Source organism: Pyrgilauda ruficollis, unplaced genomic scaffold (genome assembly GCF_017590135.1).
Source record: "Pyrgilauda ruficollis isolate IOZ18807 unplaced genomic scaffold, ASM1759013v1 scaffold6, whole genome shotgun sequence".
Classification (NCBI taxonomy): Eukaryota; Metazoa; Chordata; class Aves; order Passeriformes; family Passeridae; genus Pyrgilauda; species Pyrgilauda ruficollis.
Window position 1 is genome coordinate 14,072,668 of NW_024527710.1, and position 25,560 is coordinate 14,098,227.

The window sequence follows — 25,560 nt, forward strand, 5'->3', positions numbered from 1 at the left end:
TCTGAGTCACCAGGAAAAAGCAGCCAGCTTTGTTTTGTTTTTATTTTGGTTTCAGTAAAAACACACTTCCCACTCTAACTTTTCAAACTTCCACGTGGCACACAGGGGGATCAGTTCCAGTTGATATAAGCCTGGATGAAGAGAGGGAGGAAGTAACTTAATTGCTTTAGACTTTAGTTCAGCTGGAGTGGAGAGGAAAGAGTCAGTGTTCCTTCTTTGGAGTTCAGCAAGAAGGTTGTGTTGTTGGTGAGGACAGATCTTCTGCAGGTTTTGTGGAGGTACTGTATGGACCACTGTGGGGCACTCATAAACAGGTGGCTTTGTATTTAATATAGTAACTGATGTCAGGGAAAAAAAGCTGTGTTGGTTTCTCGGGAATATTGCTGCACTTGGAGCATACTGTTATCAACTGTGTGTTCCTGCTCTTTCACCAAGAATGGGGAAATAAGAAATGTGAGGCTTCTGGGCTGAGTGTCTGTGTCTGTGTGTGTGTGTAAGTGGTGAAAAGTTCTGATGTAAGTGCTGCAATGCAGGGCATAGAAGGTAAAGAAGAGATTGAGTGGATGGAGTGTCACAGCAAATTTGGGGACTTTACCTGTAAGACATTTGTAGTTTCAGCCTATTGATCCCTGGTCCCTGAAGATCAGTTAATGTGTTGAAAAGGAGGGAGAGTTAAAGGGGAAGGAGATAAAATGCAGGAAAAACTGCTGATCTATCTGTTCCTAGCTAATTTAAACCAGACCCCCAGAGAATGGGAGGACATTCCCACCTGGAATTCAGATTTGGTTGAATGCAGCTAAACTCAAAGATGTAGTAACGGTGCAGCTCCAGTGTCCTGCAGTGAAATGCAGAAGCACAAACTGTCTCTGCCTCTCTTCTGCCAATTCCTGCATGCTGGCTTTTGGCTTCACTCACAGATCTTGCAAACTGTGTTGACAAAAGTAACGGGAGATTGTTTATTTCCCAAGTCTTTATATTCAGGCCATAGCTGCTTCCTCTTTCCTACTCACATTTTCCTATATGGTGACTTTGGAAAATTCCTCTCCGATTTCGCTGGGAAGTGCAGGAAGCTCTCACTGGTAGAGGGTTGCCTGTTACTCTCTCCAGTTCTGCTGCTCACATCTGGAAAGGATCTGGCTTGGAAAGGAGAGACTCACTCTGAGCTCAGTGCATGTTACTGACATGGCATGAGCTGAGAGAGCCAGTGGGGGCAAGAGAAATGTTCTTCTCCATTCATCTCATTTCTGACAGCAAAGGTGAGTTTTTCTATTTTTTTAAAAGCTGGCTTGTCAGACAACCTGCAGCAGCAGCCTGCCTTTCAGCTGCAGCTTTTAGCAAGGATACTCAGTGTAACAAATTCAGTTAACCTGTTGATTTTGAAGGAGAATCCTCTCCTTCAGTGGATGTTTTTCCATCTGTGTGTGTGTGTCCTGTGAGAATGTGTGTGGGGAATAATAGGTAACAGAGATAAGATATTTTGAAAGTGATTCTGTTGTTTCTTGGGGGCACTGTGATCACTGAGAAGCATTCAGTAACTCCTGAAACTTCAGTTTACCTCTTGAGACTGTGCCTTTTGTAGCACTCTCGTGCTGTGAGGCACTGAAGTGCAGGTATCAGCTGGACAGAAAGATGCAGCCACAGAAACCCCTGAGTTGGTTTCAGTGTCACTTCAGTCTTTGGGTGGCAGGACCTGCTCCAAAGCCCACCTACAGCAAGGGAAGGGGACTGACTCTTTCTAGTGGGTTTTGAGCTACTCCTTTAAAATCTTTCTTAACAGGGCTTTGAATCAGGCCCATGGGAATGAGTTGAAGTGGAGTGAGTTATTTCAGCCTTTCTTTGAACTAAAAGAAAATCACCATCATGCCTGGTTTTACTGCCTGCACTCCAGATGTACACAGATGTTCCTCTATCCAAAGTGTCTCCCTGTGCTAGAGCAGCATTCCCTCCAAAGGCATTTCAGCAGACACTTGCATATCGATAAGGGGGTGAGATTGCCCCAAAATCTTAGTGTGCAATAGATAGAACATTTCATGTTAATTTTCTAGCATCTTTTCAGCAACAGATGTGGGAAAGCTGGCATGTTGCCAATGTAGAGAGCCCAAGAAAAACCACAATGTAACTGTGCTATGGGAACAGTGTTGATACTGTTACAGCAGAGCTGATTGATACCTATACATGCAAGGTTTTCTGTCTATAGTTTCTTTGGCAAGTATCTGTAAGGGTGAGCTGTTATATAGGAAAAATACTTTCTTAAAGATCTGAAATACTTTCTGAGATGATTTTCTCTAAGATTTCTGAAATATTTTCTGAGATTAGGTCACAAATACTAAGGATTTTACTAATCTACTGTTATACTGGCATACTCATATGGCCAGTTTTGGTCTCAGTGTTAATATCTGCCATACAAGGAAAGTTCTGTAAAAGAGATGAATTTAATTATATTCAGCTATTACAGATGTGGAAGCTGTAAAATAGTGGAGTAGGGGAAAGAGAGATCAAGCACACAATGATAAATTCTTAAAATCATCTACCCAGCATGTTTGTAGCAAAGACAGGACTAAAGCAAAACCAGCATCCATGTTTTGGGATGCTCTGCCCTGTAGTCCCACTTGCTCCCATTTCTTCAAGTACAAGTCAGTGTTTAAAAAAATTATTTAAGACTTTAATGGCTGTGACTGAGAGCAGGATGTCTCCAATGCTTCCCAAGCATCCCAGCTCTCTGTGAGAGCTCCTGGTGCAAAGCTGCAAAGACTTGTGAGTGGATGTAAATGGAGACACACAGTTCTGACAGCTGCCAGTCTGGTTCTGTGGGGTTCTTGTTTCTGATGCAAACAAGGAATCTGGGTTAGCAGAGGTGAAGAGAGTATTTATTTGATAAGGTCATTAATGCATTGTGCCTTTTCACCTCAAAAGATCAGCCTAAGTCTTTCTCATTGCTGTCAAATTCTTCTGTGAAAATAATAGCTGAGAGGGTAAATGACAAGCCATAACCAGCCCTGACTGCAAACCTTTATGTGTGAAATCTGAGAAGGGCAGCAAGTGGGACCGAGGGGGCTGGGTTAGGGCCAGCTGGCTGCTCCTGTAGATACTCAACTTCTGTTTGGATTATTTTAACCTGCTGCCAGAAAGATAAAAGCTGAACATTGGCCAAGTGTCTTAGGTTCAGATCAGCACTGTCCAAAATCCATAGGAAGCCCGTTCTGTTTTCAGTAGCTGAAGGTTTTGTTACTGTTCGATGCACGCGTAGCAGCCCCTCTGAGAGTCACTCCTGACCAGCCTCTATGTTTAAATAACGAGAAGAGTTTCTTCCTATGCAAAACTGTGAGGAACGGTACGACAGACAACCACATTGAACTAACATTGCACAACCTCTTCCCTACATCTGTGGGATCGTCTGGCGTTTCTCAATATGAAAAAAGCAATAAATAACTCGGGGAGTCGGGGCCGGTGCGGGGGATGCTGCCGGGCCGCCGGCTGCACCCGGGACCCACTGGCTGGGCAGCGCAGTCCCCAGAGGGGCCGCGAAAGCGCCCCGGGAGAGCGGGAAGGCGGCGGTGGGGCTGGCCCCGGCCGGGCCGGGGTTGGGGGTCGGCCGGGCCGCACCAGCGCTGCCCCGCGGGGCTGACCCGCTGTCCGGCCCGCAGGGGCGATGCCCGCCGGCGGCCGGGCGCTGCTGGCGCTGCTGGGGCTCCCGGCGCTGCTGGCCCTGGGCTGCGCCGCCGACAGCGACTTCGCCGAGGGCGGCCCGGAGCGGCGGCGGCCCGGGCCCGGCCCCGGCTGCCCCCGCGACTGCGGCTGCACCCAGGAGGGCGTCGTGGACTGCGGGGGCATCGACCTCAAGGAGTTCCCGCTGCTGCTGCCCGAGCTGACCAACCATCTCTCCCTCCAGGTAAGGGCGCGATCCATCTCCCCCCCGTGCCCTCATTCCGCCCCTGAACCCCGGCTCCTTCCCTCAGCCCCTCCTCGGCTCCCGCCGGGAGCAGCAGGTGCAGCAGGCCCGGCTCCCGAGCTCGACGAGTGCACCTGGTTATCGGCATGCTCTCCCCTCACATCCAGGGAGGGGAAAAAGAGCTCCACATGCTCTCACAGCTCCATGAGAAAATTTTTGTCCAAACTAACAATTTCTTGTTTCTCCTTTGGCCAGCCCAAATTTCTGGTGGAGCCCTTCCATTTGAGGTGTCTTTGAAGAAGGTGGGCTAAATGACAGAGAATTCTTTGGGCAGCACGGTGTGTTAGTTCAGACACAGTGAGCCAGTCCAGAGGCAGGGCCAGCCCATGTCCCCCATTGTCCCACCTCTCCCTGCAGCACATGGGCTCAGCAAGGAGCAGGTTGTGACATGGCCCGTGCCACCCATCACCCTGAGTGGCATGTCTACAGCAAGCGGTCCTGCTTCAGACACCTCATGTCTTGTCATGAAAAAGACATATAAGATGTGAGATTCCAGCTTCAGGAAGAAGAATCAGCATGTCCTAGACTGTCAGCAGGTTTCTATGCACTGCTCTTGTTGATTGATCCCTGTGGCCTGCATTTGAGCAGGTGTCCTTTCCCTGCCAGTGCTCTGACACCTGAAAGGCCAGAGCATGTCAGCCCTGTGGCTGTGCCTCCTCGGAGCAATGGCAGTGGCTGAGGTTTTCAATGCCTGGCCCTTCACCAGCTGCTTTTGGTTTATTGTTCCCATCTGTCAGTTCTGCCCAATGGATGAAATGCAGATTTTTTTTTAGAGCTTTTCAGTTAAAAAAACTGTAATGTAAGCTGGCACTGTCCTCAGCAGATCTGTCCCAGGCGTGTGTTAGCCATGACTCCTGCCTCTGCTACCAAAAGAAAAGAAGCTTTTTGGAGCTGCAGCTGTCACTTTCTGTGCACTGGCCTGGCTTCCAGGGCAGTGGGTCCTTGACTGGTCCCCTGGATGCTAAAGCTAAAACTTTACTGGCTGGAATGTTAGTCAGCATGTTAATGAAAATCTGACGGCAGTCACCCCTGACAGCACAACCAGTGCAAGTGAGCCTGGTTTGACACTCCCTGCCCGTGACCAGTGGCTTTTAAAACAACCCATGAATAACAGAAGCCATGAGCTTGGAAATCCACTGTGCCAACCTTGTAACTAATGCTTTGCTGCAGCTACAAGGTTTGGCTGTGGCAGATGGACTGTGGGCCTTGCCAGGCATAATCACACTCTTTGTGTGCTACTGCTGCATAAGCTGGATATTCCTGGGGATGAGCAGAAGTTGGGCTTTCAAATACTCCTGGGTTTGGATGTTTTGGGTTTGAAATCTGAGTTTGGCTCATTATGAGAGAAGTCTTGACAAGGATTTGACATGGTGGGTTCACTTCCAGATTTTATTGAAGTTCACAGTCTGGGTTTACTGGGATCCTTTTTGAATTACTTTGTTGATGATTAATACTCTCCATTTTCTTAGAATAACCAAATAGAAGAAATCTTTCCAGAAGAGCTTGCTCGTCTTTATAGACTGGAAACTCTCAATTTGCAAAACAACAGGCTGACTTCAAAAGGTGAGCCATGGGGTGGACAGAGCCTGTGCCTCCAGAGCACCAGCTTATGCAATGAGGACAGTGACAGCTGATAAGGAAAGCCAGGGTGATGGATTGCTTGGTTGGAGTGGTTTGCTGTGAGCCTCACTCCTCTGGCCATCACACAGAGCATGGAGACACTTTATCATCTGAAACACAATACTCAGTGTGGAGGAATGCAGCCCTGCTGAACCAGTGGAGGAGACCTGGCAGCAGCTCGTGTACTGTGGCGTGAGATCTCCTCATCCAGGAAACTCCCTCTGGTCCCACAGGCACTTCCATGCAATGCACTTGAGAACCAGAAACGTCCACATGCTGAATGATTTCCTCCTGAATGACCTTGTTTAGTTCAGTCTAGTCAGTCAGGGCAGTTTGGTCCAGTTTTGTCCGTGTCAAATTTGGTATGAATTTATATGTATATTGCAAATAAGGACATTTCTACCCTTCTCAAACCATTTTGATTTTCATAGGCAGGTTTTGCTTGTTCAGTCTCATGCTTATTAGAGAAAATTAACAAGGGGTTTAGTGAGGAAAGTAAAAGAAACAGAGGAATTGGAGTAAACAGTAAGAGAGGAGGATATGGGATACAAAAGATGTAATTGTTATTAATTTATGTGTTATCCACTTGATCTGAATGCTCTTTTTATCTTTACTGAAATGATAGAGAACAAAATTTACTGAGAATGTGGGTATATTATACATAGGCCCTAAGGCACAGCAATCTTACATAGCATAGGGAAAGCTGTGCTTATTATATCCAGCCTTTGCCATTATTACCTTTGGGCCTTCATGTTTTCTTTCACAAGCTTCAGTGCAGCCTTGAGTTTCCAATGTGTTTGGACGTGGAAAATAGCTTTGTCTTTGACAATTGCCAGGTGAAAGTGTTTCTTGCAGGCTTTCCCTTGTGACAGCAATTGTGCTTGTGTGATCAGCTGGATGTGGAGTGACTCAGCTGAAAATTAATAATTATTGGGGGAGGATAAGCCCTGAGTTGGACCAGCTCTCTGAGCTGGTTACTGTTTGGATACCTGAATTGTGGAGGAGCAGAGCAAGAGAAGGGTTGTGACATGCAGGTTATTTTAGCAATATAGTCATACATCAGGTTGATCTGATCAAGCAACCTCAGATTATACCCTTGCAAGAAAAAAGACTTGCAGAATCTTATGCAAATTACAGGAGAAGGTTCTCAGAAAGCGTTGTTGCTCCAAGCACTGACAATCAGCCATAGAGCAGATCTGCACAGCCCTGTACCTGACACCTGCCAGTGGGCTTGGCCACAAGCCTTGTGTGATCAGGATTTTAAATAGTCCTCCATTGCTCTTAACAAGTGTGTATTGTTTGATTTGGTTTGTGGATTTGTTTTTTCTTTTTCCAATAAAAAAATACATATATCAATAGGTCTCAATCAGATTGTTTCAGTGGCTATAAAAAGTGTCTCAATCTCACATGGAAGATACTGAGAGGGAAAGCTGCCCTCTGGTATGTTCACTCAGAAAGGCAGTAAGGTGCTGATGTCACTGATTAGTTATTCCTGTTTTTAAGGGTTGCCAGAGGAAGCATTTGAGCATCTGGAGAACCTGAATTACCTGTACCTGGCAAACAATAAGGTAAGAGGCTCTAAAGCCTTTCAGAGCTCTTTTCTAATTGGGTTCTGAAAATTAATTGAGCAAGTTGTCATTCTTTTAAAATGTATATACTACATAAGTAAAACTGTCCTAAAGTGATATTCTAATGCAGGTTCATCTAAGGTCAAAACAGTATGTGAAGTTTAGAGGCTACACATGCAGGTATATTTTGAACACTTGTTTATTTGTGCACCTGGTGAAAAGATTCCCTTGTGTGGGGAGGTACAGAAAGCCCCTGCATGCATAAATTACCATTGTCTTCAGTAGGCTTTGGATCAGCTGCATGCAGATTTGTTTCATGCCTGTATGTGGGGAAATTATGTGAAATGCTGCCTTATCAGATGAGGCAGGTTGAAAAATTTGTGAAAAAACACATCCTACTCCCTGTGTTTGAATCATCAAGATCTGTAAAATGCTATCCAGTTTTCCCTGACTCTCATTCTTATTAGGTTGAATATGGGGAGGATACCCCACACAGTGAAACTGTGCCAGTCATTAATTTATTCTTTTAGCTGCAGTGGTAGGAGCTGTATTTCTTCTTTTGATGGAGAAGATCCCAGGTGCTTTCCTATTGTGACCCACGTTGGATGTATTGACAGAAGCACATCTTTCCTGCCAAAGCTAGCAAGGAAATTAAATAGCTTCTAATATACCCTTGCATCTGGGTGGTTCCTGTTATGGCTTCCTTTATTCCCAGTGGTTGTCCACAAATATTTGCTACAGAAGAAATTAGGACCCACAGAAAAATATAAGTTAAAACATCAGGCAGAGCTTCTTTGTCTACAAAAATCTTGCCCTTCCATCCCACTCTCTCTCTCTCTCTGCATGTCTGTATATATATTTTATTATCCTCTTAAAATCTGGTACTATTTGATGTTCTGATTAAATACATGTGGCCACATTCAGGTTTCAGTCAGGCCAAGACACATCCAGAATCACTCCATACATTTCTGTATGGAGTGATTGAGAATAGAACCCATTCCTAAGTACAGTAACATTGTGTTCTTTTCTCTCTTTCAAGCACCATTTCCATGTAACAATCTTGGCAGTTAATAACTCCATAAAAAGGAACAAGCCAGACTGTGACTAATATTCCAGAACCTAGCACTCTGATTTTCCCTGTGTAACACAACAAAGTGCTTGGTTTTTCTGGCTTTGCTGCAGAGAGAAAAGAATCCCAAAAGAAATTGCAAACATCAGCGAATGTCACAAGTAGTTATAGTGAGAAGTTGTGGACCCGCAAAAATAACACATTTCTTTATAAATCACAAGCCAGGACAAACCAGATTGGCTTCAAACTGCATCTCCTCTGCAGCAGGAAACACTGGGGATCAAGTTACTGTGGTGTCTGGAGGAGAGCAGGGATTTGCTGGTAGTTTGCTTCTTGTTTTATGGATTATCTTAATGCTGCTTTATCTTCCATTGTGATCCCGTCAGATGTAGCTAAATCATCTTTCATTAAACTGGCACAGTTGGTCAGAGAAAAGAAAAGTAAGAGACTAAAAGCCTTCTGTGGCCTGTGAGTAACAAGTATTTCAAGTAAAGAGTGGCTGCAGTAGTTTCCAATTTTTCTCTCCACTCTCATGTTTTGTGTTTCTCAAATAGAGTGCACAGTAAACCTTGTTAATGAGAGAAATTGTTCCACCAAATGATAGACCTGATCCTGAGCTGTCATTATTGACTATAAGCAGGTGATTTTGATGACAGAAGGTTTATATTTCCCCATATCCTCAAAGTGATATGGGATTCACCTCAGTCTAGCACTTCTGTTTTTATCAAAGCTTCATCCAAGCAAGAAAAATCCAAACAATTTAAATCTGGTAATGACTTTTGTATTAACCTTTTGAATTAATTAGTTAACAGTGGAGAAACACTCTGTCATATGGAAAGGAAGGTGCAGCAGGAAAGTTGAAAGAAAATTGCAGATTGCTTCTTGTTAGGCAATAAATTAGACAAAGCTATTCAAGTCAACTTTATTTTTGCTAACACTTAAAACAATCCAGCATGAATCCTTCAAGAAGGTAATCAGTGAAAATCAGTCTCATGACCAAGTGCTGAAATGCCAAAGCAAAATTCTGAGCAAGTGAAAACTCTTTTTGGATTAAACTTCTTTTTCTCTTTCCTCTTTCTTGTGGTTCTGATGTGTCTCATTTCACATGTCTGAGCCATGCCCTTTGCTTTGTACAAAAGTTATGACCTAATTGACTGGAGAAAAGTTTTAATGTACCACTGTGTATGAAAATGATTGTTTCCTGTGTCTGAATTGTCAGTGTTACATCATGGCAGAGACTTATTTCTTTCTGAGGCACTGTCAGACCTTCTCAGTCAGAGATGAGTGCTTTTATCCAGCCCCCCGAAATCATATCTCCCAGATCAGGAGGTGAGAGATTACCACCAAAGCCAAGAGCAACTGCAGGAATATGCAGAATGGCTCATTCCAGTGCTCACAAACCATCTGGGAATGCTGATAGGAGTGTGATTTGTGGGAAAGATCTTTTTGTGTGTTTGTGACACACAAATGTTTAAGACAGGCTAAGGATGGAGGTTTTGGGACAGCTGAAAATGAAAACAGTAAATAATGTATTCATTAAAAAAAAAAAGACCATTTTATGAGTGCAGTAAGTTGGAAGTTCATGGATGGAGTTCATCAATGCACTCTCAACATACCAGCAGAGAGGGGTGTAGGCAGCCTTTAGACATAGTTTAAGGCTTGGGTTAGGCAGTTCTCCAATAAAGTGTCTCTTCTTTCATAAAGTGTTCATATCTTAGATATTTTTGGTTTTACACTATTATTCATAACCCACTGCAGTTTTATGGTAATAAAAGTTAGAAAAATATGGTTTCTCATTATGTGAGTCTTGCTGTGCTTTGTAGGCTGAAAGAACCAGGTTCTGTTTCACACAACAGAGCTGTGAGGAAGATTACAGATTCCATGAACTTCAGGCTAGAAGGCAGATCCCTTCCATTGCCCCAGTTTCCCCTCCTGATCTCAAAGAATTCAGTATCTCCCTTTGGAGTGGACATAAAACAGAGTGGTCTCATTAGTACTGCAGTGAACACCTGTAACCGGGGTGGCTGCACCTGCTGACTGCAATTCAGTGTCTTCTCTACTCAAGGGTCATCTGCTACAGCATTGTGTTAAATTTTTTTTTTTTTCCCAAGGGCTTTATCTTAATGCATAAAGCTTCTGGGAGGACAGAAAACTGTCCTCCATCCAGCCTGGATTGTAACCTGTCTTCTTGGTTTGTGGTGAATGACTTTGTTATTAACAGCCACTCAGTGAACCTGGCTATTGTATCACCTGGATGCTCTCCAAAACGGAGCTTTTTTTGATCATTGCTTTTCACTCCACCAATTTGTTCAGATGCAGGCATTTCTAGGGTTAGCTTTTAAAATCACTGATAAAACAGCAACAAGAGCAACACATTCAATCCTATACCTGTTTTCAGCTCTGAAGTTTTGAGGACAGCGCCTTTCTGTTCTTCCTGATGCATCACTGGTTTATTGAACAAGGTATTACTGTACCCTTTGCTTTGAAGTACCATTCAATATTCCATCATTTGGCTCAGAAGTGTCCTTGTTCTTTGGGAGCCTGAATCCCCACTTCAGAGATCATCATAAATGGCTGCAGTGGAGCAGATGTGTGAAGTGACACCTCCCATCCACAACACACTTTTGTAAGAGAATGAGCAGTAGGTCACTGTGAGGGGGGTTGGAGTTTTTTTGGCACAGCGGGCTGAGGAATTAGGAACAATAATAAGCAAAGTGTTTGCTCTCTGAATAACAATTTCTTGATTTCTTTCACCAAAAAGAGACAGGACCCTTCCAACCAAAACAAACATTTTCATATCTTAGAGCAAAAGTCCGTCTCCTTCCTGGAGAGATTAGTGAGTGAGGACAATTTGTTTTTGTTCATGAAATCTACATTCAGTTTAATTTATCTTTGCCTGTTTAGGGAAGATAAATTTGAAAGTGTTTTGCTGCTGCTCTAATACTTGGTTAAAATATTTGCTACATTTCATTGGACCTCCCATGTATGTTTCTTTTACAGCTAACAGTGGCTCCAAAATTCCTACCAAATACCTTGATCAGTGCAGATTTTGCAGCCAATTATCTCACTAAGATATATGGGCTCACATTTGGACAGAAACCAAACTTGAGGTAAGGAACTGGGAAGTAAAACAATACTGGTGTTCTGCCACTGCTTGGATGCAGTTGGTGGTTGATAAGAAAATATCTGGCTAAACTATATTATTACCTACTCGTGTTTTTGGAAAGAAGCTGTTTGTTATTCTCAGCATGAAAGATCAAACAAACACATTCCAAGGTCTTTTGCTTGCTGCCAGACACTTCTGCAAATGTCAAATGAAGTTGTCCCCATTTTATTTGTGTATTTGAGTTGAAAAGAGCAATTAAGTTTCTCAAAATGGAGATTAGCTGTCTGGAAATCTCTAGTTTTATTATAGAATGTTCATTTTTAAAAGTAAAATCAGGTGGACAGGACAATACTCAGTGCAGTGTAACTCAGTTCTATTCAAGGTAAGCACTTCAGCACCTTCAGAAGGGGTTCATACTCCAGATCTGCTGACAAAGGTCTCTGCTAGGTTCAGGCTGTGATTTTCTCATCTGGATTGATAGCAGCACATCCATGTCAAACTCAGAGGCACACAGACCCCCTCCTGTGAGGTGTGGGTTTTTCTGAATGGGTCTTGAGTGATCTGCAGCATCCATACACTGCACCATCCAGATCCTGCAAAGACATCCCAAACTGTTGGGAGCAATTTGTGCAGCCAGGTTTGGAAGCAGTTAATTACAGCTGACCCAGCTGCAGCCCAGCCTTGTGATGAACTGAAGAACTCTCCATTCCCCTGAATTCACTGAGAGCTGGAGCTGCTCTGCACTTCCTGGGCCTTTAGTCTCTCAGGCTCTTGGAAGCTGAAAGGGCTGAGTCACTCACAGATTTCTGGCAGTATCTCATATGAAAGAAGATAGATTAATTGTTGTTTTCTTCCTTAATCTCAGGTGGAGATGCTGCTGTGTTTTGATCCCATATTAAAATTATTGACTCTTCTGAAACGATTTTCACACTCTTCTATACAACCACAAATTTTAATCAGAATAAGAGCTAATTGATTTCCAAGGTTCCTCATATAAAATCCCAACACAGTTGTTTCAGTTGTTTTTTTTGCCCCCAGCAGAGTTCACGATCTCAGACTGATTATTTGGAGAGTAAATTTTTCAGAAAGGCAAATATTTGTGAGTTAAAAGTACAGCTGACCATGCAGGGTAAACAATACTTCCAGTGTAGCTCTGAACTCCCTGGAGTGTGTGATCACACAATTGTATTTCCATACTCAGCCTTTCCTTCCTTCCAGAAGGATGTTGCCAAGTTCTCTGCTACTGGTAGAGAATCCAAGAACAAGTTAAAAAAGCTCACTTTGACACTTTTGCATTTTTAACCTCTCTCTACAAATTTATCTGGGGGTAAACACAGAAAAGGAAGAGGTAATCAAAGTCACTAAAAGCCTATAATTTCTTTTGTTAAAAAGAAGTAAAATGAATTAATTTAGCAGTTAAGCCAGTGAAAAGGAGGAATAACTTCATAGAAGTACATTGCTTTGTACAGAATTGAAACCTGTGTAAGGAAAAGGAAAAGTAAGAAACTCTGTCTCTCAATCCCAATGGCTCATTAAAAACCAAAGCACAGAAAAGAGAAAAGTCTGCCAGACTGAGTAAATCTGTTGTCTTTCTGTCAGTATCCTATTCTGAGTTCTAGGAGTAGGAGAGAAACGGTTTCCTGGGGTGTTTCCAGCCTTCATGGGAGCAGAAAGAATGGAAGGTTAAGAGATGATCCTTTCTTATGAGACCTCCAGGCTGATTTTGTAAGCCTAAGCAGTCCAGACTCAGTTCCAAATAGAAGTTAAAATTGGGGCCATATCTGTTAAAAACAGATGAATTCTAACCCTCTGAGTAGGGCCCCCACACTGACATTCTGTGTTTCTAAGTGCTGCACAGTCCCAGACTTGCACTCAGTTTCTTGTAAAGAAGTTGAGGCCACTTGTGAAATTTGTATTCATGTGCAGGTTTGGATTTTGAATAGTCCTAATTTGAGAGAGTATTGGGCTGACCATTTGGTTTTACATCTGTATCCCTTGCTAAATTAAAAGGCACATTTTAAAAACAAATCTAATTATCTCAAGGAAAGAAGATTAGTTTGAAATTAAGTTTTAAACTAAGCTTTCTCTCAGTAAACAAAAACTCCAGATCTGCTTATCTGTTGAACTTCATCTTTTGCTTCCTTCCAACAGATCTGTGTATCTTCATAACAACAAACTTTCAGATGCTGGGTTACCTGATAATATGTTCAATGGCTCCAATAATGTGGAGATACTCATCATGTCCAGCAATTTCTTGAAGTATGTTCCAAAGAATCTCCCTCCAGCACTATATAAACTACACTTACAGGTAATGGCAACAACATTTTGTAATCTTTTAGGATTGTGACAAAATACTGTATTTGTGTGGGTTTCACACCACACAGCCAAGACATCCCAGTGCCCCTGGAAACATCCCCAGGCCCACTTTAAGCCTTGCCTGCTGCATTCTTAACAGTAGCTATCCCATCTCCTTCCTTTTTTGTCCATAAGCAATAGTGTGTTTTTGCAAATCACCAGAATGCTCACAGGCGGCAGAAATGCCTTTCTTTGTTTGCAGAATCAAACACAGAAATTGTATTGCAAATCCCTGTGTGGTTGCATTGTTGGTCTCCTCCCTGCACAGAACGATATTAATACATATTAGAGCAGGAAGTGCATCATTCCATGGACGTGCCTCCATGACCTCCCAGTTAAGTTTGCCACTAATGCCACTTGTCCTGACAGCTGCTTACCCACTCTGTACTGGCTTTGCTCACTGACTCATTTCACACAGACCACTGCTTCCCACCATCAGTGGCTGCTGCTTGCTACTGAGCTGGCAATTCAGTTTGGATCAGGCATTCTCTATTACTACAACTCTTCCAGCCATAGTGCAAGAGCAGAGTTGTGCTGTTAACTACTCTCCAGCATTTTTAATTCCATGTCATCTGATTCTGATAAAAACGCTTCATCATGTCTGAGCTGGAGATCTGAGCCTCAGCAATGGGAGAGCCACAGCGGTGGGGGGTCCTGGGTCTGCTTGCTCTGAGTGTTGACAGCTCCTTGGACGTGCAGAGACCGGAGTCTGTTATCAGCCCTGGACTGAGGCAGCTCTGTGCTGCCTCCCAGCTCTCTTTTCCCTTGAAGGTTTCACCAGAATTCCTGTTAAAGTCTTTTAGAGACCAGGCTTCTCTAGCTTGAATAAAAGTAAATGCAACCAGTCCAGTCCTTTAAATTGCTGGAATTTCTCTCCAAAATATGAACTTATTTGTCCCCTGCATTTTTTCAACACTTACAGATAATCATTATCTCCCAAAGGGTTCTCACACTGTGAGGATTACACTTTGAACTTGTCTCCTTCCCTGCTGTCCCCAGCTGTGCTAAGGACAGAGGAGATGAGCAGAGAAATGAGTGTTTTATTTGCAAGTGCACAATCTGTCAGTAGTAATATTTAACTTGATATTTGGACTGGGAAAAACCAGGACAATGAGAAATGAGAGGCAGACAAAAGTGGACCAAAAATATCTGACAGATGCATTTTAGATGTGATTTTTTTCTTTTACTATTTATTGAGACAGCCAAATTTGTCTGTGTTGGTTTCTACTTTATATTGGTTGACAAATGAATCTGGTCCAGTCTGTCCATCACAGACATTATAATGCCCCCTAAATATTTTATGTCTAGCCCTTCTGAAGTTTAATTGCCTATGCTAGTTGAACAGAACCCAAATGTGTTGATTCATGCCAAATACTGTGCTTTGTGCTTCTGGTGACTCTAGAGCAACAAGCTGGAGAAGATTCCCAAAGGAGCCTTCAGTGAGCTTGCTGGTCTGCGGGAGCTGTATTTGCAGAATAACTACTTGTCTAATGAGGGAATGGACAACGAAACTTTCTGGTGAGACTGAGATGTGCACTGTGTACCTCTGTGTCTGTCTGCCCCCTCTGGGACAGTCCTGCATCTACTGAACAAAGAACACAGTAGAAAGTAAAGTTATTGAAAGCTGGATGGTGTTATGCATTTCACTGCTGAGATGCAGATGCTGCCATTCAAGAGCAAAGGTCTGGGTGAGTGGTTGCAGAATTGTTTTATACAAAAGACAGAACACTGAACATTAGACTGCACCACTCCCTGCCTGTCACAGACCCACTCACACCAGGTACTAAGTCCCTTCTGGGAACAGCCACGTAGAACAACATTGAAAGCTACTCTCTGTTCTCTGAAAACAGTCAAAAGTGAGGTTACCTGTGACTTTCCAGTTTCTAGGGCACTTCACTGGGCATTAAAGCCAGACCTTCATCTTCCCTGGAGCCACTTGTGGGTTTCTGTGGAAATGGCTTGAAAGCAGCCCCAGATACACAGCTGTGAATTCCCCATGCCCAGCTGTACCCCAGTGCAGGTGGGTGCTGGAGCAGGCAGGGCTGCAGTGGTGCTGCTCAAGAGCCAGATGGCTGCAAAAGCTTTCCTACCAACTGGTGCAACAGAAATAGCCTTTGGCTGTCCTAGATTTAGCCTGGGACTTAGCACTACAAAAGTTTAACAATTTTTTTCTCTGCTTACACGGAATGCTGTCTTTGTTCTACATGAAAATCCAGACCACACAATTGGTCCTGCCCATAATTTAGTTCTGTAAACCCTCCTGATCTCTAGACACAAAAATGTACCAAACTGTGCTTTTCTTTTCCATTTCCCATTCCCAGAAACCTCCCTTAGTCAGTTACTATATCTGTATGAGTCCACCTCCAGGTCATGTTGGACATATAATTTCTGTTAAGATATTCCCATCCTGGGGAAACCTTTCAAATGGCAGCAGTGGAGCATTTTACCTAAAGATTATATTTGTTTATTCAGAGCATGCTTGGATAGCTGGAGCAGCAGTGTAGTAACCAGTAAGTAATGTCTGTAACACATTAGCCCTCCTGTTTCCTGAAAACTCTCTGGTCATCTGCAGTGGGTTATGTCGTGTCAAGCAGATTAAAACTCTAATTTGAACTGAGAAACTGCCTTGAAATACAAGGGAATACAGGGTTCCTCAGTCCTGGCTGTGGAACAACCATTGATCCACATCCAGTTGGTTATAAGTGGCTGGTCTGAGGATTTAATTTAGCTTCAACTGAGACCGTGGAATCCAGATTCAGTAGCTTACACAAAGCAGCTCTAGCCCTGACTCACTTCCATAATACTGGAGGGTCACGAGAAGTTCACTACCTTAGCCTAGGACACTAAGTTAGCATTTCTGCTTTTCATAAAAGTAACATTTCATCATCTAGAAAGCAGACCTGCCTTTCACTTTCAGCAAATACTTTAAGAGAAACAGAAATTACTCATGCTCAGGCTTTGTTTCTGTGAAACTGAGAGCTAAACTCTGTGTTCTGGTGGTGCTCCCATGGCATCTTCCTTGTGGTATTTGTTCACTGCAATTGCTCATATGTTGCTATCTGGGACTGCACAACTGATCTCAGGCCTCAGCTCAGTGACAGTTTGGGTGTCTGTGGACACTGGCATGTTCTCTTGCTGGTGTGACTGGGGAGCAGTGGCAGTGCCAAGTCCTAATCCCTGATGGCAATATGGGAGCTCCCTGTTTTGGTGTCCACATCACTCATATGACAAGTCAGAAAAGGGCAGTCAGTAGTGGGAGCTGTGCTGGGTAAAAAGGCTCTAAAGCAAAGATTGCAAAATCTTTGAGCAAGCTGGTTATTGTTTCACCTTGCAGAATCAAAGTGTTTTCTTTCCTGCTTTCCCAAGGAAATTGTCTAGTCTTGAATATCTGGATTTGTCCAGCAATAACCTCTCACAAATACCAAGTGGTTTACCTCGAAACATCGTCCTCCTCCACCTGGAGAAGAATGCAATTAAGGTGATTGACAGAGATGTCTTGACCCAAATTAAGAACCTGGAGTACCTTCTGCTCCATAATAACAAATTAAAAGCCCGAGGTATTCACCCCTTAGCCTTCCAGGGCTTAAAGAAGCTGCACACTGTCCACCTGTACAACAACATGCTGGAAAGGATCCCCAGCGGGCTGCCCCGGCGAGTGAAGACACTGATGATCCTTCATAACCAGATCTCAGAGATTAACAGGAATGACTTTGCTACCACTTACTTCCTTGAAGAGCTGAACCTGAGCTACAACAAGCTCACAAGTTCCCAGATCCATCGGGAGGCCTTCCGTAAACTGCGGCAACTGAAGTCCCTGGATCTTTCTGGAAACAATCTCCACACGGTGCCTTATGGCTTTCCAAAGAACTTGCAGGTTTTGAAGCTGAAGGAGAATGAGATAAGCATCATCCCAAAAGGGACTTTATCTGGGATGACAAAACTGAGGGAACTGTATTTGAGCAACAATAAACTGAAAGTAAATTCAATTTATTCAAGAGCATGGAGAGAACTCAGCAGTCTTCAGGTAGAAACATCACCTTCTCTAATTGTTTTAATGATGTTGATATCCTCATCTGTATGCCTAAATCAAATTATGTAGCAGCAATACTAAATGTGCTTGGTCCTCGTGTTTTGGGGTTGTATTTTAAGTGCTACACACTCTGTTTCTAGAGTAGAAATGGTGTGCTGTTGTGCCAGAGGTGAGTACCTTCCACTGCTGGCCAGTCCAGCTTTGTTTCTGAATCCTGACACTGTCCTATATTTTCAGAAAAACATCAGCAAATGTTGTCATTAAAACTGAAATCAGGCCTTTCAAATAGCTCGTCTCCCAAAAGATTTAAAATCAGCTCTGAATAGAGACAGCAGGAGGAAGGAATGCATAAACAAAAACACTCTTAATTCTCAAAGCCCCCACATCAGCTTATAGTCAGACAAGCCAAGCTGTAGGATTTAGCAGCTCAGCTGGCTAAGGCACCTGGGGAGCAGCTCGGAGTCTGGATTCAATCAGCAGTCTTCTCATTTGCTTAATTGTTGGAGAAAGTTAAACACAAACCATAAGGCAGGCAGGAACAATCACATTTGTGCTGAGCAAAATGACCTTTCAGAATTGTTACGCCGGCTGAAGGATTTGTCTGCATTTCCTTTTAGGCAACGGCCCCTTTCCTGCAGTGAAAGGTATTGCCTGTGTCATTCAGCAGCCATGGAGGGGGCATATGGTCAGGTCACTGCACAGGCAAAGTGTGCACATCTCAGAGCAGATCAGGGATAAGGACATGCAGCATATGTCACACTGGCCCCCAGTGTGTTTTCAGACAATCCTGACGTTAATCTATAGGAACGTTTCCCTTTCGTTATGTCTGAGAATAACCAATAGCTTGTTTCTCAGTTAATGTCAGTCAGCAATGCAGCAACAGTGTCTGCAGAGCTGTTTGCATCAGCTGCAGATTTGGTCCCTGGCTTTAATAATACCTTTTGTATTTGTTTGGTGCCTCGCTGATATGTGTGTGAGCAAATATATTTAACATGCAAAGCAGTCTGGAAGGAAAATGCTGCTGAAAAATTACAGACGGCTGGGATTGGATTTTTGCAGTACCTTAATAAAATGTAGGTTGTTTTATTTTCAAACAAAAATGGGTCATGATCCCTGCTGGGCAGCTGGAGTTGCTGGTTGGAATGACAAGCTTTCCTTCTCAAAGGTCCTGATTCACAATTATGTGGAACTTTTGTTCTGCTCTCCCTCCCTTGCAGTCGGTGTAAAGCCAGAGGTGTTGCTGACTCCACCATTGGCCATCCCCAGAGCAAACCCCACTCCCACTAAACAGGGTTCAGATAATAGCACAGACCTAAAGTTCTGCTGGAGTAATGGGGCATTTATGGCTGTTGCTTTTCTTTGGAACAGAGTTACTTCTTGTTGGTTGTTTCCCGCTGAATCTTTTTTATTATTAAGTGCTTAACTGCGCAGTTGGTTTCTGAGTTGTTGCACTGGAGTGAATTTGGCAAATAACCCTCCATAAAGATCCTGATTATGCATATACTTAGTAAATGCTTCAGTCCACACTGTTTCCATGGAAATCACTGGAGACTCTGCAACTGCAAAGCAAGACATTTACATAATGGACTTGGCAGTACTGGGTTAACAGTTGGAGTCAATGATCTTAAAACTTTTTTCCAACCTAAACAATTCAATGGTTCTATGATAATTGTTTTCCAGACTGGCATTATGTGAGGAATAAAAACACTGGAATGAGGACAATTGTTTGCAGAAGTGTGGCTTTGAGTAGTGGATAAATAGTGTCAGGTTGGTGCTATGAAAATACTACAATACAGGATTACAAAACGTTTCCATTTATCAATATTCTTGCATAAAATTAATCTGAGAAACGACCATGACCTTTAGTCCTGCTGTCTTCATACATTCTCCATGTTAGAATATTTCCAGATGGTTTTATGTATAACTGTACCTATCACCATCCTTAGCCAGCAAAGTGTTTGCAGTAGCAGATGCCAAGGAATTCTGCATATCTGAAACCCAGCCTGTTTTTAATTTACTTAAACAGACATGGGCTAATGCCTGGAGACAGAGATAAAGAAATGGTGGAACTCTGAAACAAACCAGCATGACATATCATGTGAAATCAGGATGCTCCATAGGAGTGTAAGAGACTAGAATTGTCTTGGCCACACTTACCTTGCTGCAAATTAGAGGTAGATTAAATTAATTTATTCTATAATAAATATAACTTCGAACTTAAATCTCTTTCTGGAGTGTTTCTAATATTTAAATTCAGTTATTTGACCCCTTGTTGTCTCTTCCTTGCAGTCACTAGACATGGCTGGCAACCAACTGACATCTATTCCATTAGGCCTGCCAGAATCTCTGGAATATCTGTATCTCCAGAACAACAAGATCACAACGGTTTCAGAGAATGCTTTTGAATCCACACCCAAAATAAAGGGGATTTACCTCAGGTAAGGTTAAGCTTCCACTTCAACACTCAAGATTTTTTTCCTTCTTCATCTACTTTATAATTACTTACTTTTTAGAAAGTATTTAAAATCCTTGCTTTCTGAACAAGCATATTTAGTTTATACTAATGTGTGACAAAACTATATTTATCTGCTCAGAAACTACATGGATACACATAATAAGCTCTTTTTAGAGAGCTTGACTTTTCTATGCTTATTAGACTGGGCATGCCAGTAATTCTGGGCAATTAATGTTTAACCTGATGTCATATTCCAATATTCAGCTGTGAGCCAAAAGTTTACAGTCCCCTTGTAGAAGTGCAGCTTTGCCTGTGTCTGTTGGCCCTGGATTTTGACAAAATCCCCTTCCAGTGAGGTGTGTGTGACTAATCTTGGAGTTGTGTGCATTCCCTTGACAGCTTTGTCAGAAACAAGTGACAAGTTACAACTGTGACAGTTATGTAACCCAGTTTAGGGGCTTTGCTGGATTCTCTCCCACTGTCAGTTGGATGAGGACTTTGTTTTTGTAGATGACAGATATTGACCTTTTTTACATGTAATGTAAACTCACAGTAACAACTGACTGAAGCAGAGGTTTCTAGCACAAGAAGGGAATCTGTGCCTGTAATATATTCAGTTTTAATCTGAAGGAATATTATTGAAAATATTAATTAGAAATAATTTATGAATTCCTTAATATATTATTAAGCTGATCAAATGGCTGTGTTCAGAAAGTCTAGATTGCAGAAGACTAAATATGGTCTTATTCTGACTATATGCAGCTAAACTGCCCTGTAGTTCTGAACAGTTCTGGAGCATACCTTTATGGATGAATGATCCCATACCAAGCAAATAAAATTACAAAGTCTGGTGTAAATTAGAGCAGTCTGTCTATTCAGCTGCTCACATTTATGAGATTTTAGTGAATGCTTGGATGTGAACCAGAAACCACATCCCACATTCTATATTTCTATATAAAGAAAAAAGGAATTTGCAAAACAGTTTTGCTAACATATTCAGGAGGCAACTCCACCCAAGCTCAGTCGTATTTTTAATGGGAGGCCATTAATCACTGCAGTGCTGTGAAACAATAATATACATATGGAAGTGTACACAGAATACAGTTCTAAGCATGTTCAAAAGTAACAGACCAGTATATATGACAGGTTCATAAACTGCAGATTAGTTTACTTGTATTCCTGGAAATGCAAATAACAGCTGAAAAATGACTGCTTTGTCTTTAAAGGGTTACTTTGTTTTGAGTTTAGTAGGTGAAGAATTAAACTGTCAAGGAATGACACAGAATTTTATGAAAAATCAGTTATACTTTAAAATATGGGCTGTGAAGCAGATGCTTTTCCTCTCTGGGAAGGAAAAAGGAGAACAGCAAGAGAAAGAATTTGTGGGGGAGGAATTCCAATATTCTGATTTTTTTTCTTCCCCCATCCAGAGGAGTCAGCACTTCTAGAGTGCTGTTTTGAGTCAGTGTAAACTTAGAGTAACTTGGGTCAGTGTAGAGTAGCTGCAGAATGGTTTCCTCTTAGTCCCCTAATTTCAGTGTTGTATATAAAAATGGGTTTATTTTAACAGGAGTGCCTTTTTGTTTGTTTAAGGTTTAATAAGATTGCAGTTGGAGCACTGAAAGAAAGTACCTTCCAAAACCTGAAGCATTTACAGGTACTGGATATTGAAGGGAACCTTGAATTCAGCAACAGTTCAAAGAATAAGGATGGCTCAGAAGAGGAAATGGAAGAAGAGGAAGAGGAAGAAGAAGAAGAAGAAGAAGAACTGAGATAAAATGTGAACTCACACAATCCCATCATGTGGGAGGTAACAGCTGTAGTTGAGTTAAATCAAGGCCCCAGTTTTCAGACTCTAGTGTAAATAATTCCAATTTACACACGTGATTGAAGCATAACAAATGAGTATCTGAACCCTGAACTTAAAGACTTCCACTGAAGCTTGACGGGGAATCACAAATCAAAAAGGGTTGAAAATACAATATTTTGTAAAATGAAACATGATATATCTGTTTTATCAGACCTCTTGATGGACTGTTCTTATTGGCTTTTTTCATAGCCAGAGCAGACACAGTATTTAAAGATTCAGCTCCTTGTTCACTAATTCTGACAACAAAAAATGCAAAGGTATTTCATAATACTTTTAAGCAATTACTTCAAAAGGAAAACAAAGAACAAACTGTGAAGCTTGCTGATTCAGAAGACGTGAGATGAAAATAGATTAAAAATTAGACAAATTAAAGTAAGATTAGACCCATTGGTGTCTGTTAAATGTGTCATTAGATTACAAACTCTGTCTCAAGCAGTGTTTAAATCACTGATCACTCGGAGGGGAAAAATAATGCTATACTTTATGTATTTCTTATGGAAAGAATAGCATCTCTACTTGAATCTCTTTTCAACTGCAGAAAAAAAGATACAGGGACAATGACACTTGAAGAATATGCATTCTTTTCATAAGAATAGTGATCTATTTACTACATCTCTTAAGCATCTTATGTTCAAAGATTATGAGGTTCAGGATTGCTCTTTGCTTCTGGAGACCTAAGGGTGGGGAAAAAATAGTTTTGTCCCTAATCAACATATTGTTACTGAGAATGACACAAGGAATTGCTAGGAATAGTGCTAATAAGCTTAAAAGATGATGGGGCTTGAAAAGGGCAGAAGGTACTCGGGAAGTCAAACATTAGCCCTCCTGGCTGGGTTATATGAAAACTGTGTTAAACAAGAAATAATTTATATCTACAGACTTAGGGTACTTTCAAAATCAACGCCTCTCTGGTTTAGTTTTGGGGTACATGTGACATGTCAACAGGTACTATGTTTGTCTTATTCTGAATTCTGTATTCCATTATGTAACTTATTTTATTTTATTTTATTTTCTATTTTGCAGGAAAACATATGGAAAAATTCATATATGTCTATGTGTATACATCTATATAGATATACAGAGAACACTTAGCAAAATGTGCAATGAATTATGCAGAAACTGTCGTGGCACTGGGCCAGGCTCATGGAAGACAGTGTGTTTCAGTGCCTTATTCAGGGAGAGACCCTGAATGCCTTTCCAAAGCTTCCAAATCATCTTATACAAGACCCAGGATCATAAGGGATTGCTCTGGAACTCACAAAAGCTGGCTTTTGTTTCTTCTGTTTCTCTTCCCTCACTGTTTCCATCTGTAATAACAATATGGGACTGTTTTGAACACAGGCCTTCAAATGCCATTTTTGTCACTGCATTTTAAGTGAACCATGTTTATGCCTCTTTTATTTTCCTCCACCCAAAAGAAGCTGTTCTTGGCCAGATGAATATCTGCAGTAGTTTCATGTGCAGAGCAGTGTATGAGGCATTTGGTCATCAAGCAGCAGTAATAATTCTGGATGCAATTATTTCTCTGTTATAACAATGTGTATATTTGGATGAGAAAAACAAAATAAGGCTGGATCCCGTAATATTTTATCTCTACTGCCAAAACCTGCAGTATATTCTGGTTTAGAAAGGTTTTAAGATAAAACAATTGCTCTTGTGAATATATATATATATATATATATATATAAATGCATATATAAAATCTCTATGTCTGCCTTCCAGAGCTTTGGTAAAGTTTCTGTCTTGCTGTTTGCCCATGGGGCAGTTAGGAATGTCTCCAAAGGTGTGATCAGAGGATGGAATGACAGGATGAAGTTTAATGGATGTGGTAGAATTTTCTGCAGTTTCTTTTTCCCACCAAGAGGCAGGAGTGAGACTAATGGTGTAGAAGAGATTAGTGAGTGTGGGCTGTCTTAGGAGAAAACCATTAAGTATCAAAAGAAATTTGTTTCGTTCAAGACTGGAGACAGTACCTGCTGTCATACTCCCTTAAAGCTTCCCCTATTTTATGATGCTGAATGCTCTCAGCTCCTGTTGGAATCATAGAAAATAAGGAAATCAAGGAAAAGAAGACCTACAGAGGTACAAGTTTCTCAGCTGCTTATAATGTCCTTCATCTGAGGCAGCTAATCTGCTTGACGAAATGGTCTTTTCTTTTGAGGATTTCTGATTGAACACATGTTGTTTTGCATACTGCATTCCAGGATTGACTTGGAAACACAGTTGGCTTAATTTTTTACCAGCTGTTTTCCTGCTGGAGATCTAGTTCCACACTCTCCCTTTTGTTTCCCATAGCTCATGACAGTAATTTCAAGCTGTTGTTTCCTACCTTAGACAATTCAACACACTCATTAATCATAGAAGGAAATATTGCTTCCTGAAGAAGTAAAAGCTTGGCCCCAGAAATTGCAAAACCCACACATTTTTGAATATCAGCTATACAGCTGAGCAATAAAATATCCTTCCAACTGACTGCTGGGATAGATTTCTATGTAAAATGTCTACAGAATGTCTACAGCTCAGGTCAATTAGCCATCTCCAGCAAACTTCCAGTGGAAGTTCTGCCAGTCTTCTGTGAAAAAGACCAATTTATTAAACTCCTGAACAAGCTGAGAATATGCAGATTTGTATACTTTTAAGGAGAACTGTTCTATTGTCTTCAAATTTCTGTCCCTTGGATTAAGATTCTATGAAAAGTCAGGTGCCTCAGACTTCTTTGAATCCCTTGAGAGTCTGACGCAGTGAGTGCAGGAGTGAAGGTTCATTTTAGCACCTGTAGAATCAGGCCCAAAATGTCAGGATGACACATGCACTGTTAAGCTTCTTGAGCAAGCAGCAGCCTTTGCCAAAGGAGACTCACCTACAGTTTAAGGTGCACATAGCATAAAGGTGAAGTTAGAAAACACTTATCCAAGTTTGTTTCAAGTAGTTGCGCTGAATTTGTCCTTTAAATGGGGCATTGTTTTCCAGCAGCAAACCCCCCCTAAAAAACACCACCACTCTTACCCAGTAAAAGCCTCAAATGCTCCAAGATTATTTGATTGTTCTGGAAGAGATTGGTGAGGGAGAACCACAGGCCTTATTCCTCACTTACCTGCTATTGTCAGCCTCTATGACATTGGACATAAATGCTGTCAGGCCAAAATGGCAGTTTATGTCTTTCTCTTAAAAGAAGAAGAGATGCCATGAGGGATGTTGAGGTATCATCAGAAGTCCACAGGACTAAGCCTACATATTTTTGACTGTGGGTGGTACCCATCATCCAAAAGTCCAATCCAGACCTTGTATGGAGCAGGACCCAGGAACAGGCTCTCATTTTATTATTTCCTTTAGTGAAAATGGGAGTTGGGAAGTTGGCCTTTTCTTAGGCCACAAAGAGGCAACACAAATATTGCTTTCATGTAACTTCTTGTAATTTGCCTGGATTTAGGAAAGAGAAGAATAGAAGGGTTTTAAGGCTGAGATAGATGTATAAATAGTGAAAACTTGAAGTCTAAAACATTTGGTTGGCAATTTTATCCCTAAATATGCATTTGTG

General features: G+C 41.9%; 1 protein-coding gene across 2 annotated transcripts; it reads left to right on the forward strand.

Moving 5' to 3' along the window:
* PODN (podocan) lies at nucleotides 1–24,093 on the forward strand. Of its 2 annotated transcripts, none has more exons than XM_041483013.1 (11): nucleotides 1–278; nucleotides 3,645–3,889; nucleotides 5,419–5,512; nucleotides 7,073–7,137; nucleotides 11,207–11,316; nucleotides 13,464–13,620; nucleotides 15,070–15,185; nucleotides 17,034–17,691; nucleotides 19,987–20,135; nucleotides 21,746–21,962; nucleotides 23,046–24,093. In XM_041483013.1, exons 2-10 carry the CDS (start codon nucleotides 3,650–3,652, stop codon nucleotides 21,927–21,929), a joined length of 1,773 nt encoding a protein of 590 aa, XP_041338947.1. In that variant the 5' UTR covers nucleotides 1–278; nucleotides 3,645–3,649; the 3' UTR covers nucleotides 21,930–21,962; nucleotides 23,046–24,093. The 2 variants fall into 2 exon arrangements, with proteins under 2 accessions (XP_041338947.1, XP_041338946.1); XM_041483012.1 differs by lacking the exon at nucleotides 1–278 and adding an exon at nucleotides 293–1,256.
* Nucleotides 24,094–25,560: the final 1,467 nt, after the last annotated feature.